At 44.9% G+C, this 12298-nt stretch overlaps 2 protein-coding genes across 7 annotated transcripts in view; one reads left to right on the top strand and one right to left on the bottom strand.

Annotated features, from left to right (window-relative positions):
* nbeab (neurobeachin b) overlaps positions 1-2460 on the top strand; it is a 231740-nt gene extending 229280 nt beyond the window's left edge. Inside the window, exon 58 of the mRNA XM_048980718.1 lies at positions 551-2460. Coding sequence (XP_048836675.1) covers positions 551-641 — 91 coding nt within the window. The 3' untranslated portion in view covers positions 642-2460. The remainder of the gene's footprint in view (positions 1-550) is intronic.
* Positions 2461-4734: 2274 nt separating this feature from the next.
* dclk1b (doublecortin-like kinase 1b) overlaps positions 4735-12298 on the bottom strand; it is a 48800-nt gene continuing 41236 nt past the window's right edge. For 4 of the 6 annotated variants that reach the window (XM_048980167.1, XM_048980171.1, XM_048980173.1 and 1 more), the window contains 3 exons: positions 11872-11952; positions 11510-11623; positions 4735-8211 (listed from right to left, as the gene is read on the bottom strand). In XM_048980167.1, the coding sequence (XP_048836124.1) occupies positions 8005-8211; positions 11510-11623; positions 11872-11952 (402 nt within the window). In that variant the 3' untranslated portion in view covers positions 4735-8004. Of the gene's footprint in view, positions 8212-9068; positions 9143-11509; positions 11624-11871; positions 11953-12298 lie in introns of all 6 variants that reach the window. The other 2 variants (XM_048980168.1, XM_048980175.1) reach the window with 1 other exon arrangement.

Below are 12298 nucleotides of genomic sequence, written 5' to 3'. Positions count from 1 at the left end.
TCTTCCAAAGTAGATGTGTGAGCCTAGCACCAGTGAGTACTGTGAGACGCAGGGCGGTGCTCTCTCTAAACGCCACTGCATAAGACCCTTCCACTGCAGGGGGCTGTGGGCCACGTGGCTTATTGCAGCCCTGGAGATGCCCCTGTGAACCCAGCCTCTAACCCCCCCCCCACGCTGAATGGATACCTTCAGCTGCTAGGAAGGAGGATGGGGGCTAATTTACTGTTGGTGCTGGTTGGTGCTGGTGACCTTCTGTCTGGTTTAACGCAGCTGCCCTTCCCCATTAACAAACCTCTGTGACACATTATACACAGTCAGACACGCACAGTGTTACCACACTACGGTTTGACTTTGCCGCATGCAGTTTGCTAGACAATAAACTCCATCATCCCAGTGCACAAAATGAATAATCACTTTAAATATTTAACACATAAATAATAATTTTTAGGCACTGGTGCCCACCCATAGGTGCGCGTGCGAACACACCTGGGCTCCTCTTCTCTTAGCTGCCCCCTTGCTGCCCTCTGATTGGCTCCCGTTCTTCCGGCAGGACTCTCATTACGGGCATGGCGTCCGGTAGCATCGTTGCCTTCAACATCGACTTCAACAGGTGGCACTACGAGCACCAGAACAGGTACTGAGCCGGGCAGCTGGACAGGGGGGGCGGAGCGTGTCGTGTCCTGCTTCCTCCCAGGTGACCGTGGGTCCCACATGCCAGGAAGCAGAGGACACCAGTGGAAAGGACATGTTATCAGAGGCCGAAAGAGAGAGATTCTGGTTTGTCTGCCTCTTCCACAAGCGTTCCGCATCACCCAGCAGCAGCGGTCAGCCACGCTAGTCAGGACGCTTCCGTTTTCGTCCCTCACTTTCATTCCCTGGGCACCTGCCGACCAACATGTGTCACATGACCCGCGGTTCATGTTTCTACGGAGAGCTTCAATAGCAAGACGTGGACCGTCTCTGTGGACGTCCTAGGGCCTACAAAGCAATGCCAGAATGAAAACGGCAGATTAGCATTGTAGCTAATATTTGGTTATAAAGTTTTTCAAATCTCAAACATCAGGAATTTCTGATAAGCTTCTATGTCTTTTCATACCTCTGGTCATTTCAAACTGTGTAGTAAATAACAGGCGAATAAAGTTTTGATGTTTAAAATCAGATGACAAAAGAAGCATTGTTCCATTGTAAGATAATGAATATTCTGAAATAATTAAGCTATTGTAGTAAGAATGGGAAGGTAGTTAGGAATGATATATGTTTCTTACGCAGTGGCACTGTGTTCGCTCTGTAAATGTGTGATTTTGCAGAAATGCTGCATTTTGACAGCCAAATCTGCTAAACATATTTAAATATGTGATGAACTCTCAACTATAAGCCCATTTAAGAATTCACAATACTGACCTTTTTGAATTTGGTCCATCTGCCTCAGATGACCAGTGATTCACTTACACCTTGCAATGAAGTAATTAACTCGCATCCTGGTAGACAAGAAGAAACAGGCGGAGTCCTGTTAATATTCATTTTAGTAATTTTTGTTTTCTATTGTAGCAAGATCAGCGTAGGCTGTCCGGCATAAACCGCATTTGTGTCTCCCGAGGACAATTTCAGACTGTCTCGGCAACTGCTTATTTATTCTTAAATAATTTTGTGTGTAAACTTACGAGAAATTATTTTAAAAAATGTTCGCCTTTTGTAAATATGGAGACCCTCGTCACAGTTGTACATAATGTATTGGTTTGGAATATTCGGCATGAAAAGGAAAGGCTGTTTTCCCATAAAATGAAAATGCAGAATTTCTTACTCGTCGTTATATTTTTGGACTGGAAGCATCATGCGGAAATGACTGTAATGAGCGTAAAGCTAGCAGCTGGGGCACAGTAAGCTGTATCACATGTCAGCCACCTGAACGGAGGTCGTCAGGAGAGCCGATTTGAGCGAGGACTCGCGCACGGAAACGCCACGTGACGTTCAAAATCCTACCATAATCGCGGCCATGTTCTATTGTTTAAAGGTGTTTTAAAAACTCACAAAAAATGTATGTAAAATTTTGCAATTAGCCCTTTGATTTACTATTCAGCTGTGTTGGGATGCTGCCCGAACGGGAAACGCAGCTTTGCAGGTTGAGAAGATGGAGGCTCTGGGATAATATCCTGTTTTTTTTTGTTTTTTGTTCCTTGTTTCTTCTCTGTTTATTTGAAAAACGTTTTCCGTATGGAAATAGAAAGAAGTAGATTTGGAAATATTATTTTAGAGCGTATTTTAATATTTTGACGTCCCATATTATGTGGAGAAATATGTATTTGGAGAAAATATGGGGATAAAAAAATCGAATATATTTTGGGACAAATGTAGAACAATTTTATTTTTCGATCTGGTAAATAATTGAACATTGCAGGAATGATAGATGATGGAATATGTTTAATTTCTCTGAAATATATTATTTAAATCCCATATGATTTTGTAGCCTATTAATTAATTAATTTATTTATATTTATATTTCTTTTCCATAAGGGTTTAAACATTACATTTGCTGCGATAATGACAGCTTTGGTTATATTCAGCTTCATAAAATAATTTGCTATATGTATAATTTTGTTTTCATATGGCTGTTTATTTTCTGTTGCCCCTGATCTCAGCCCCTGAGTCTATTACGTGTCTCTGCATCTTTAGTAGGCGAAATTTGATGTTTGTTCAAAACTATTTAAATGATACTAATATATAAAAAAGGATAACTGTAAAATAAAATGATTTTCTCTTTTGTTGTATTTATAAAAAAATAATAAACAATACATTACTTTGAGCTTTTGATTCTAAATATTTATTTTAAAGTGTGATTTAAAAGATGGAAATGGCTTACCTAATATATCAGTCCTCTCTCTGTGTGTGTGTGTGTGTGTGTGTGTGTGTGTGTGTGTGACATATACAATTTTGTGTTTATAAACTGATAATCATAAAAAGGAGTATCAGCTAAATGCTGTCAGTTTTTTTACACACAATACTGTGTACCATCTGTATAGCTTCACTGAACACGTTTCTGACTCATTTTTCCTCTTTATATGATGTGTGGAAATGTATGCAAGCCAACGGAGAGTATAAAGATAGCTATATTGAAGTGTTACGACATTATGTTGGTCTACAGTGCCCTCTGCAGGTGGCAATTAAGCATTGCATAATACTTGATATAGCAGTATTGGACAAGGACACTGAAACCATCACCATGAAGCCTGTGCTAATGATAATTGACAGAAGAAAGAAATTAGAATTATGCTAAAAAATAGTCATGCTTAAGTCATATATACGTATTCACAGATGAGTCACAACATTATGACGACCTCCATGTGAAGTGAATAATGTTGACTCTTAGAAACTGGGTTTCAGGGTTTAGTATGTATTAGATGGCAAGCTAACATATGGTAGGTACTCAGTCAAAATGCTGAACGCAGAAGAACCGGCAGGGGTAAAGATTAACTGAATAACTTTGGTAAGGGCCTAATCATTATGGTTAGATGGCTGGAACAGAATCTCCGAAATGCTTTTGGGCGCTCAAGGTCCACCGTGATGAGTACCTACTGAGAGAGGACTGAGGAGGGGAAAACCAGGACAGGGTGCTGGGTGTGAGAGGTGAATGAAGGGCTGTCCCATGGGATACAAACCAACAGAACGGCTACTGCAGGATGGCGCCACGGATGGCTGCTGTGTTTTGCTCTCATGCGCATTTGCTGTTTAAATTATGTACATGTGTTGAGTCAAATCGATAGATATTTTGTGTTACCTATCTGATGTGGTAAGTCTGTGCTCTTTACTACACACATTGCAACACCCAGAAAAAAATCATTTCAGTTCTGAGGCACAAATAAAACGTAATTTAGTATATTTTTATTCATAAGGTTTTCTCACAGTGGACGGGTCAGCATAGGCACTCTGACTGACTTGCAGCTACGTAACACCATACGCAACAAGGCTCAATCCACTGTGTGCTGTGACATGTTACTCCTGTGACCATCATTAAAATGATCTGCTATTTGTGCCACAGTAACCCCTCTGTGGGTTTATACCACCTAGGATAAACCTTCATTCATTCACATGTCGCGCTGATGCATCTTACCCATCCAACACCCTGGCGCCGAACCTGGGCTAATTCCCACTCAGACCACTCTCAGTAGGTACTCAGCACAGCTGACCATGAGCACCCCAAAGTCTTGCCATTTTGGAGATGTTCTGACCAGTCAGCTGGCCATTATGATCTGGCTCTTGCCAAAGTCATTCAATCCTTTAATCCCTGTCCATTTCTTCTGTAATGAACGTCGACTATGACTATCGAATGTCACTGAAAGCCTACCGTCTATTAGCTACCAGATCTTGACACACACCATTTTTACTTGACAGTTGGCATCATTCACTACACACTGAATTGTCACCTGGACCTGGTCACAACGTCTTGGTTCAGCATGCACCGATGGCCTAAAACATTATGATCACCTCCATATGAAGGAAGTTATGTTGGCTGCCTCATAATAATGATGCATGTCAAAGTCTGGGATATATTAGACCAGTGTTTCTCAAACCAGCACTTGGGGACACTGAGATGGTGCACATTTCTGCTCCCCCCTAATTCCCAGGGAATTGTGGGTCCCCGCAGGACTGGTTAGAGAAACACTGTATTAGTACAATGTGTTAGTAAACATTCAGTACAGATGTATGGCTGATGTAAGACAAAAGTCACAAAATGAAAGCTTGTAGTCTCAGGAAATCCTTTATTTGTGGGTTTGGCTTGACGTTGAATGAATTTACCATAGTCAATTATCGCCGGTAATTAACGTAATTGTTCACCTGAACACTTTTTTTCCCCTTCAATTAATAACAGAAATAGAGGGACAATATAAGAACATCAAACTCCATCCGGTTCATTAACAAGAATCATATGCCCTCAAATGTGTCTGCAGTCATCATGTAGGATGCACTCACTTTATAAACTTTATAAACCTCCAAAGTAGCAAAGTTATGTCTTAATTGTGCTTTCCGATGCTGTTCCAGTTTCCTGAAACTCAATGCAGTCCAGCTTATCCAATACAAACAGATCAATCAAGTTCTTTCAGTTACCTTCCTGGTACATAAGTGACTTTTTAGCGAAAGGATTTAAGAAAGAACTGTAGACAGTCACGTGTGTATTCATCTATGACGTACAGTAAACGAGTCACTTGCTTCAGAAATTACAAAACCAATTAGGGAAAGCAGAACCACCTTTTCTTTTTTGTGCTGACAGGTATGACACTGAGTGCAAACTCAGCGTGCTTTGGGTTCACTCTGAGTATTCCCTAGTTGGGGAGAGAGTGTCATACACACTCCGGTTTGTGCAAAACAACTCGGTCCTGAAGGGATGAGAACACACCGATTGGAAGGGCAATTTATAAAGGATAAACTACAGGCATTTGTAGAGGGAAATATTGCAGCCACATGAAAAACAAGTTTAAAAAAAGACAAACATCACAGTAAAAACAAGACCATGTTCTTAAGAGCATAAACATGCAGGAAAGAGAGAATTAGGAGTCCAATAAGTAAGGAGCTTCAGGAAGCACGATGTCCCCAAAGGCCACGTCACGAACTGCACGTGCCCAGTGCGGCTCCGATGGACTAACGGGGTCTGCCGAGAGAGACGGCAGGGGCAGCATTTGGAGGCATCCATGTTTGTTACCACATATAAGTTCGGATACATTCTTGGTCCACAAAAATCCATAATCATAACTACATTCAGTTATTGCAGTTACACAGCTCGCATTTCCTTGTGGGGTTTATATTGTGTAGGTTTCCACTTTCTTCGAGTCAAAAGTGACAGTGACAGCAGGTTACAGTGTCAAAGACAGTCCGATTTATACAGATCAGGGCTACGTTGCATTTTGTACCACGTGCTCCTCCAGTTACTCTCAGTGCTGCCATGATCTGATTCCGCTTTGAGGGGCAGCACTGGATTCTATACCTAAGTACGGTTGTACCAGATCTCCAACACAGCTACAGTAATGCAGAACTGCACGACTTCACTGGGAGTTTTGTGTCTATCAAACAAAAGCACCTTTTGGTTTGACTGAGCAGAAATGATACTGATTCAAGTTTTGTGATGTCGTGTGATGCAGCCTGAAACTGGAAATCAACCTATGACCATGTTCACAGCCAGCCTCAAATCAAAAGCACCACTGTTTGAGCCAGCTAGGGCGGGGAGGGGGAGGGGGAGGCCAGGGGGTCAGGGTTAGAGGTAGGGTTCACTGAAACTGGAGGGAACTTCCTGGGAAAGTTATATCATTCAAAATTTGTATTCTACTCTCCAAGAGAAGATACACAGCTAGGATTTTTGAGGTTCAGGCTGATGATAACAATAACATATGGAGCAACAAAGAAAGCCTGATATCTACAGTATAAGGCCCCCAAAACATTACTAGTATGTTTCAACCCACATGAGCACCCTCTTCTGGACAGAGAAAATACTGCAGCAAGAATCACTACCACATATTTTTCATGGCCTTTTGTCCGCCTGCACTTGCCAAATATACATCCTCTTGCGCCCACGACTACCCAACAGTCCTTGGCACCTGTAGCAGTACCATACAGATTTTTTATTTCTATCCTTTTGTATGTTTAAATGTTTCAGGTTCATTTAACATGCTTGCATTTTTCATCCTTGCGTCGACTTCATTTTGTTATACAAAAAAGTTACTTTCACAAATGCTACATGTGCACCAAATATTGCATAACATCGATTCTCCTACAGTGTAAGCTTAGATATCTGGTCCCTGTTTCCATGGCCACCGCCCTCTCTGTCCTACATCTTACAGTTCAAAAATGTACCTCTACCTCTCTACGGCTACAGACGCTGCCCTAATCTGGCCTCTGTCATAGCTCACTGCTCACTCATATCACAGGACTGATCGTTTGATAAAATTGTGGTGAGATGTGCTCTTCTGTAGTTGTAGGTTCAGGAAAGATTGATGTAGGGCTTCTAAGAGTACACCGCAATCCTGCCTTGTGATTATCGAAGCCGGGGCACTGGGAGAAACATGTCCCTGCTGGACCATTGGACACTGCTGTCTATACTGGGGGATGCTTCAGATCTGCTCCAGCTAAGGGACCGTCTGCATATCTGCTCTAGCTAAGGGACCGTCTGCATATCTGCACCAGTTAAGCGACCACTGAATCAGTATTTTGCAATGTTTTGGGGTTCTGTACTTGGGCAAAACACAGAAATCACAGTAAGTGATCTCTGGAGTGAGTTGTGAAAAATACAGGCAAGACTTCAGCAGAACACAGAATTAATTTAAAAATAATACATCACCCATGTAACGTTTATTACTGTTTCTCCTGAATGTTTTTAAATACAGGATGATCCCATGCTAAATTCCAGGTGAAATACTCTCCATGTTGCATAATGACGACCCACACGATATTTCTTAACTACGAAAGGAAAACGGTTGACCTGTGTGCTGATTTTCTTTCCCAGAATGCCATTCTGCTCTAAACCACAGCCCCAGAGGGACCAGTCAGTTGAAATTCAATCCTGCAGAGCTCATCAGTACAGGCTAATTCCATTTCGTCTTTCCCAACAGGCAGACAAGGAGGTTACAGCACCATCAAACCTGGTTTAACGTGTGACCGTGCAGATGCTAGAAACTTAAAAACATGGATTATTCAGGATGACTGGCATGACGTCATGCAGCTTAGCCATCAGAAGTTCATTGATAGCTGACAGAACATCAGAAGTGTAGAGGAAAATTCTCCTTAGCAGCAACGTAAAAATACATAAAAACAAACAAGTTGATATATCAATAAGAGGCATCCTTACAAAATGCCCTGTTCACTGGGATGTGTCCATTGTGCTGATTGGATGACCTCCGCCCCTGTGCTTTCTGTTGGTTCCTAATTGCCTCTTGACTTGTCTACTTCCTCATTCTCCTTCCTTGTTGCCTCTGCCTTGTCCTCACCCACAAGGCAGTGGGCCTTCTGCTGAAGCAGGCGTGCTTAGAAAGGTGAATTGGGTGAGCGGACCGTCTCAGCGGAGCTGGGGGAATAGTCCTCGGACTCGGAAGTAAAGTCAGTGGGGGTGGGGCTAATGGCAGGGCAGGGGGCGGGGACGAGCAGACCCCCCTGCGGCACACGGGAGGTGGGCCTCACATCCTGGTGGCGTCTTCGTCTGAAAACCTGCCTCTCTTTATCAAGTGCGGTGGTCTGTGAGGGAAATCAACCAGACACAGAGGTAAGACATTGTGATGGATAATGCAGAGCAGATCTGCCACTTATCAGAATCCTTAACAGTAACAGTGGTGATATTCACAGCTAGAACAGCTCCTGGATAAATTTGAACCTGTGCCATTTGCTTGGGACTACATAGCATTTGTCAGGGAGTATTGGAGAGGGTCCCATCACTGTGCACTGCTGCAAAGCAAACCCAGTGGATCTGAATGCCCAGCAAGGGTGAAAATGATGCGGAAGGCTGGAGCACGACAGCTGAGGGGAGGAGCTGGTTAGCATGACCCAAGGGGACCACACACCCCCATCAGACAGGGGAAGACACCCAAAAAGACACAATGTAAAATCTTTTCAGGAGGTACAGCAAGACAGGCCACAATACACAGTACGGGTGAGTTTTAGATGCATTGCTCGAAACACTGAGAGTTTTCACACCAGAATAACAGAGCAGTCAGAGGGAAACGCCACATAGAGCAAGAGCCCGTCCACAGAGACACACACGGCAGCCCGACATACACAGCATCTGTCCTTTCAGCATCAAGGGACCGGCAGCTCAGCACAACCCCACCCACAGAAATACGAGCACAGGGTCAGTGGGATGGGAAGCAGCAGGTGATGTCAGGGCAAGTGATGTCACAGCGAGCGATGAGGACAAAGTGGAAGCGTCCAAGGTCCTCACCAGACAGGGTGAGGAGCATGAAGGCGACTGAAAGAGGGGGCTTATCCGAAGAGATGGAGGACTGGGCTGGAGTGGGGGATTGGGGGGGGGGGGGAATGGAGACTGCCAGCACGTTGCCATGGAAACGCTGCGGGTCGGGAGCTGCAGCATGGCGTACCTTATCCAACACATCTCTGGGTGCTGGTAGAAGTCCAAAGACCCTGATCTCTGGAGCGAAAAGCCATGGTCCAGCTGAGCAGAGAGAAACGAAGGCAACTCAGTGGATCGCCTTTCAAAGTCCTAATTCGCTGCTCTGTAGTTGTTTTTTTTTTTAAACTCAAAAGTGGACAGAGCGATGGGAGAGGAACTGGGGGGGGGGGGCGGGGGGGGGGGTAGCCAAGGTCTGGTCGGGGACGGCTGCTGAGCGGTGCAGATGCACATCCGAAGGACCACATCACAAAAGACATTAAAAAAATATAAACGTTAACAGTCCGTATGCATACAGTAACCGCAGAATGTTCCATGAACAGAGACAATCTGAGGTCATTCCAAGACCAAAAATTTAAGAAAGAAACACAGAAATACTGAAACAAGACACATTAGTTGCCGTGCATATAAGGGGTCTCAGCTTTCCACCTGGGGAACCTACACAAACCCTGCTGGACAGCAGGATCTTTAATGGGGACGCCAGTGCTGTCTGTGCAGATCGGCTCCAGATAAGGGGCCGTCTGCAGACAGGTCCCTGCTGACCCACAGCACACTGCTGTCCATGCTGAGGGATGCTGCAGATTGGCTGCAGGTAAGGGACCATCAGCAAACAGGTCTCTGCTGGCCCACAGCACACTGCTGTCCATGCTGAGGGATGCTGCAGATCGGCTGCAGGTAAGGGACCATCAGCAAACAGGTCTCTGCTGGCCCACAGCACACTGCTGTCCATGCTGAGGGATGCTGCAGATTGGCTGCAGGTAAGGGACCATCAGCAAACAGGTCTCTGCTGGCCCACAGCACACTGCTGTCCATGCTGAGGGATGCTGCAGATCGACTGCAGGTAAGGGACCATCAGCAAACAGGTCTCTGCTGGCCCACAGCACACTGCTGTCCATGCTGAGGGATGCTGCAGATCGACTGCAGGTAAGGGACCATCAGCAAACAGGTCTCTGCTGGCCCACAGCACACTGCTGTCCATGCTGAGGGATGCTGCAGATTGGCTGCAGGTAAGGGACCATCTGTAAACAGGTCCCTGCTGACCCACAGCACACTGCTGTCCATGCTGAGGGATGCTGCAGATCGGCTGCAGGTAAGGGACCATCAGTAAACAGGTCTCTGCTGGCCCACAGCACACTGCTGTCCATGCTGAGGGATGCTGCAGATCGGCTGCAGGTAAGGGACCATCAGCAAACAGGTCTCTGCTGCAACAAGATAACCCGGACTGCGACAATAATTATCAAAATGTAGTACTTCTATTTAAATGTCAACTAATATAAGGTTAAAGGCAAGGACAGCTGCTACACAATTATCGTGAATAAAGTCAAATGTTATATCTTGTGTATCTTTCCTCGATGGAGTAAACCAGGGCTACCCAGCTAGTTCCAAGTGGGGGCCAGATTATAAAAACGAAGAGTGGTTAAGCTCACAGGGGCTAGCTTTAGCTTGAGTACATTGTTACCTCGTAAGTAATTAGAATTGGCTGTTAATGTTGATAGGGTGGGAGGAGTCGAAATAATTATACAGATATTCTGAAATTTCTGATCACAGAGGGCCAGTAAAAATAAACTAGAATGCCAAATCTGGCTCAGGAACCACAAATGAGCAGCCCTAGATTAAACCCAGATCAGTGTTAATTCGTCTGTGTGGTCACCGCATTGCTCCCTTATCCCACACTGGGTTCATGACAACGGTGCTGACAATCCAAAAAAGGGGCAAATGAGAAGCCATGGAGGCTGAGGGGAGCACAGGTGAGCCTCGCGTAGAGGAAGAGGATGATGCTGACGATGAAGCTGCGAAGAGGACAGGCAGGACTGACATGAGGACGAGTCGGTGTAGGACTGGGACGCTCATTCCAGCTGACGCAGCTTGAAGAGAAAGTCAGCGGACACGGGACAGGGAAGGATGTCCGCTCCCTAGCTGCAAGCACATTTGGTTGCCGAGGAAGGAGTTTCTCCTGGTGACCAATCAGTTGCCAGGTTGTTTTTGCTGCTCGCTAAGTGGACAGAAATGTTCTACCAAAGCGAGAAAAGCATCTTCTACAGCAAAGCATTCATGAGGTCTTTCAGCATTCAGCATATATTCAAATCAATGCAATTTGACGTTATCCATAGTCACTGACCCTCACCCCCCGCTGGGGGTTTTGTGGTCGACCAAAAACACCTGTGTGATTTGAGCAGAAATGATACTGATTCGAGTCTCGTGATATTGTGTGGTGGAGACCGATTTATGAAACGGAAGGTTCCCCAAATGGAGTGCTAGTACCTATTTTTTGTTGACTGAAGTGTCAAAATTGCTTGTATGCTGCATATAGGTTTTAGATCAAAGATATTCTTCTGGAATAACTAGTTAGGATGGATATCAGGGTGAAGAGGGAGGTGAATAGGGAGGTGAGGGGTGGGAGGGGGTACTCACAGTTATGACGGACACTCCGGCCGTCGTGCTGTGGGGCTTAGGTCCCGTGTTGAAGTGCTTCTTGATCTTCCCAGCCACGGACAGCTGGTGCTCGTTCTCCGACATGCCATCGTCCTGCAGCACAGGGCGTGACCCGGCTCACGTCACTTCATAGTTTTACACCAACATGAAGATCATTTCCTTTCGACTTCCTAGGACTTTTGCACATCACTGTATGTTTTCCCTCATATTTGAACTGACATTATTAGAGCTGAATATTATTTCTAGAAGACTCTTAGGAGTCATCACTCAGCCTGGGGATGATCTCTCATGTTTCAGTTGTATGACATCTGCGTATTTGGGGTGGGGGGGGGGGCACTTACATTGACCCAGGGATGGTCCAGCACCTGTGGCGCGGTGTAGCGTTGCTCCACCTCCACCTGCAGCATGCCGGTGATGAGCTCCTGCGAGGGAGGTGGGGGGTGGGAGGCAGCCTTAGTACAACTCAGAGATCAGAAGAGTCGCATGCCAGCAGATCCGCATAAAGACATGCGCAGACACGGTCCACTGCACCCAGACATACATGATGCAAAATCTGCACCTGGTCTCAAGTCTTTTAAGAAAAGATTTAAGACTCACTTATTCAGAATGACTTTCAGAGTCTTCATGTCAGTGTTTTTTTAATTGTTTTACTGCTTGATCTTATTGCTATTTTAGTTATTATCTGTCTTTGTTATAACTGTTAGTTCTTTGTTTTTTACTTTTTTGAATAATGCTTTTTCCACACATAAACACATGATCACACTAACA

Source organism: Brienomyrus brachyistius, chromosome 17 (assembly GCF_023856365.1).
Source record: "Brienomyrus brachyistius isolate T26 chromosome 17, BBRACH_0.4, whole genome shotgun sequence".
In the NCBI taxonomy this organism is placed as follows: Eukaryota; Metazoa; Chordata; class Actinopteri; order Osteoglossiformes; family Mormyridae; genus Brienomyrus; species Brienomyrus brachyistius.
This window is presented reverse-complemented; position numbering and strand designations above follow the sequence as displayed.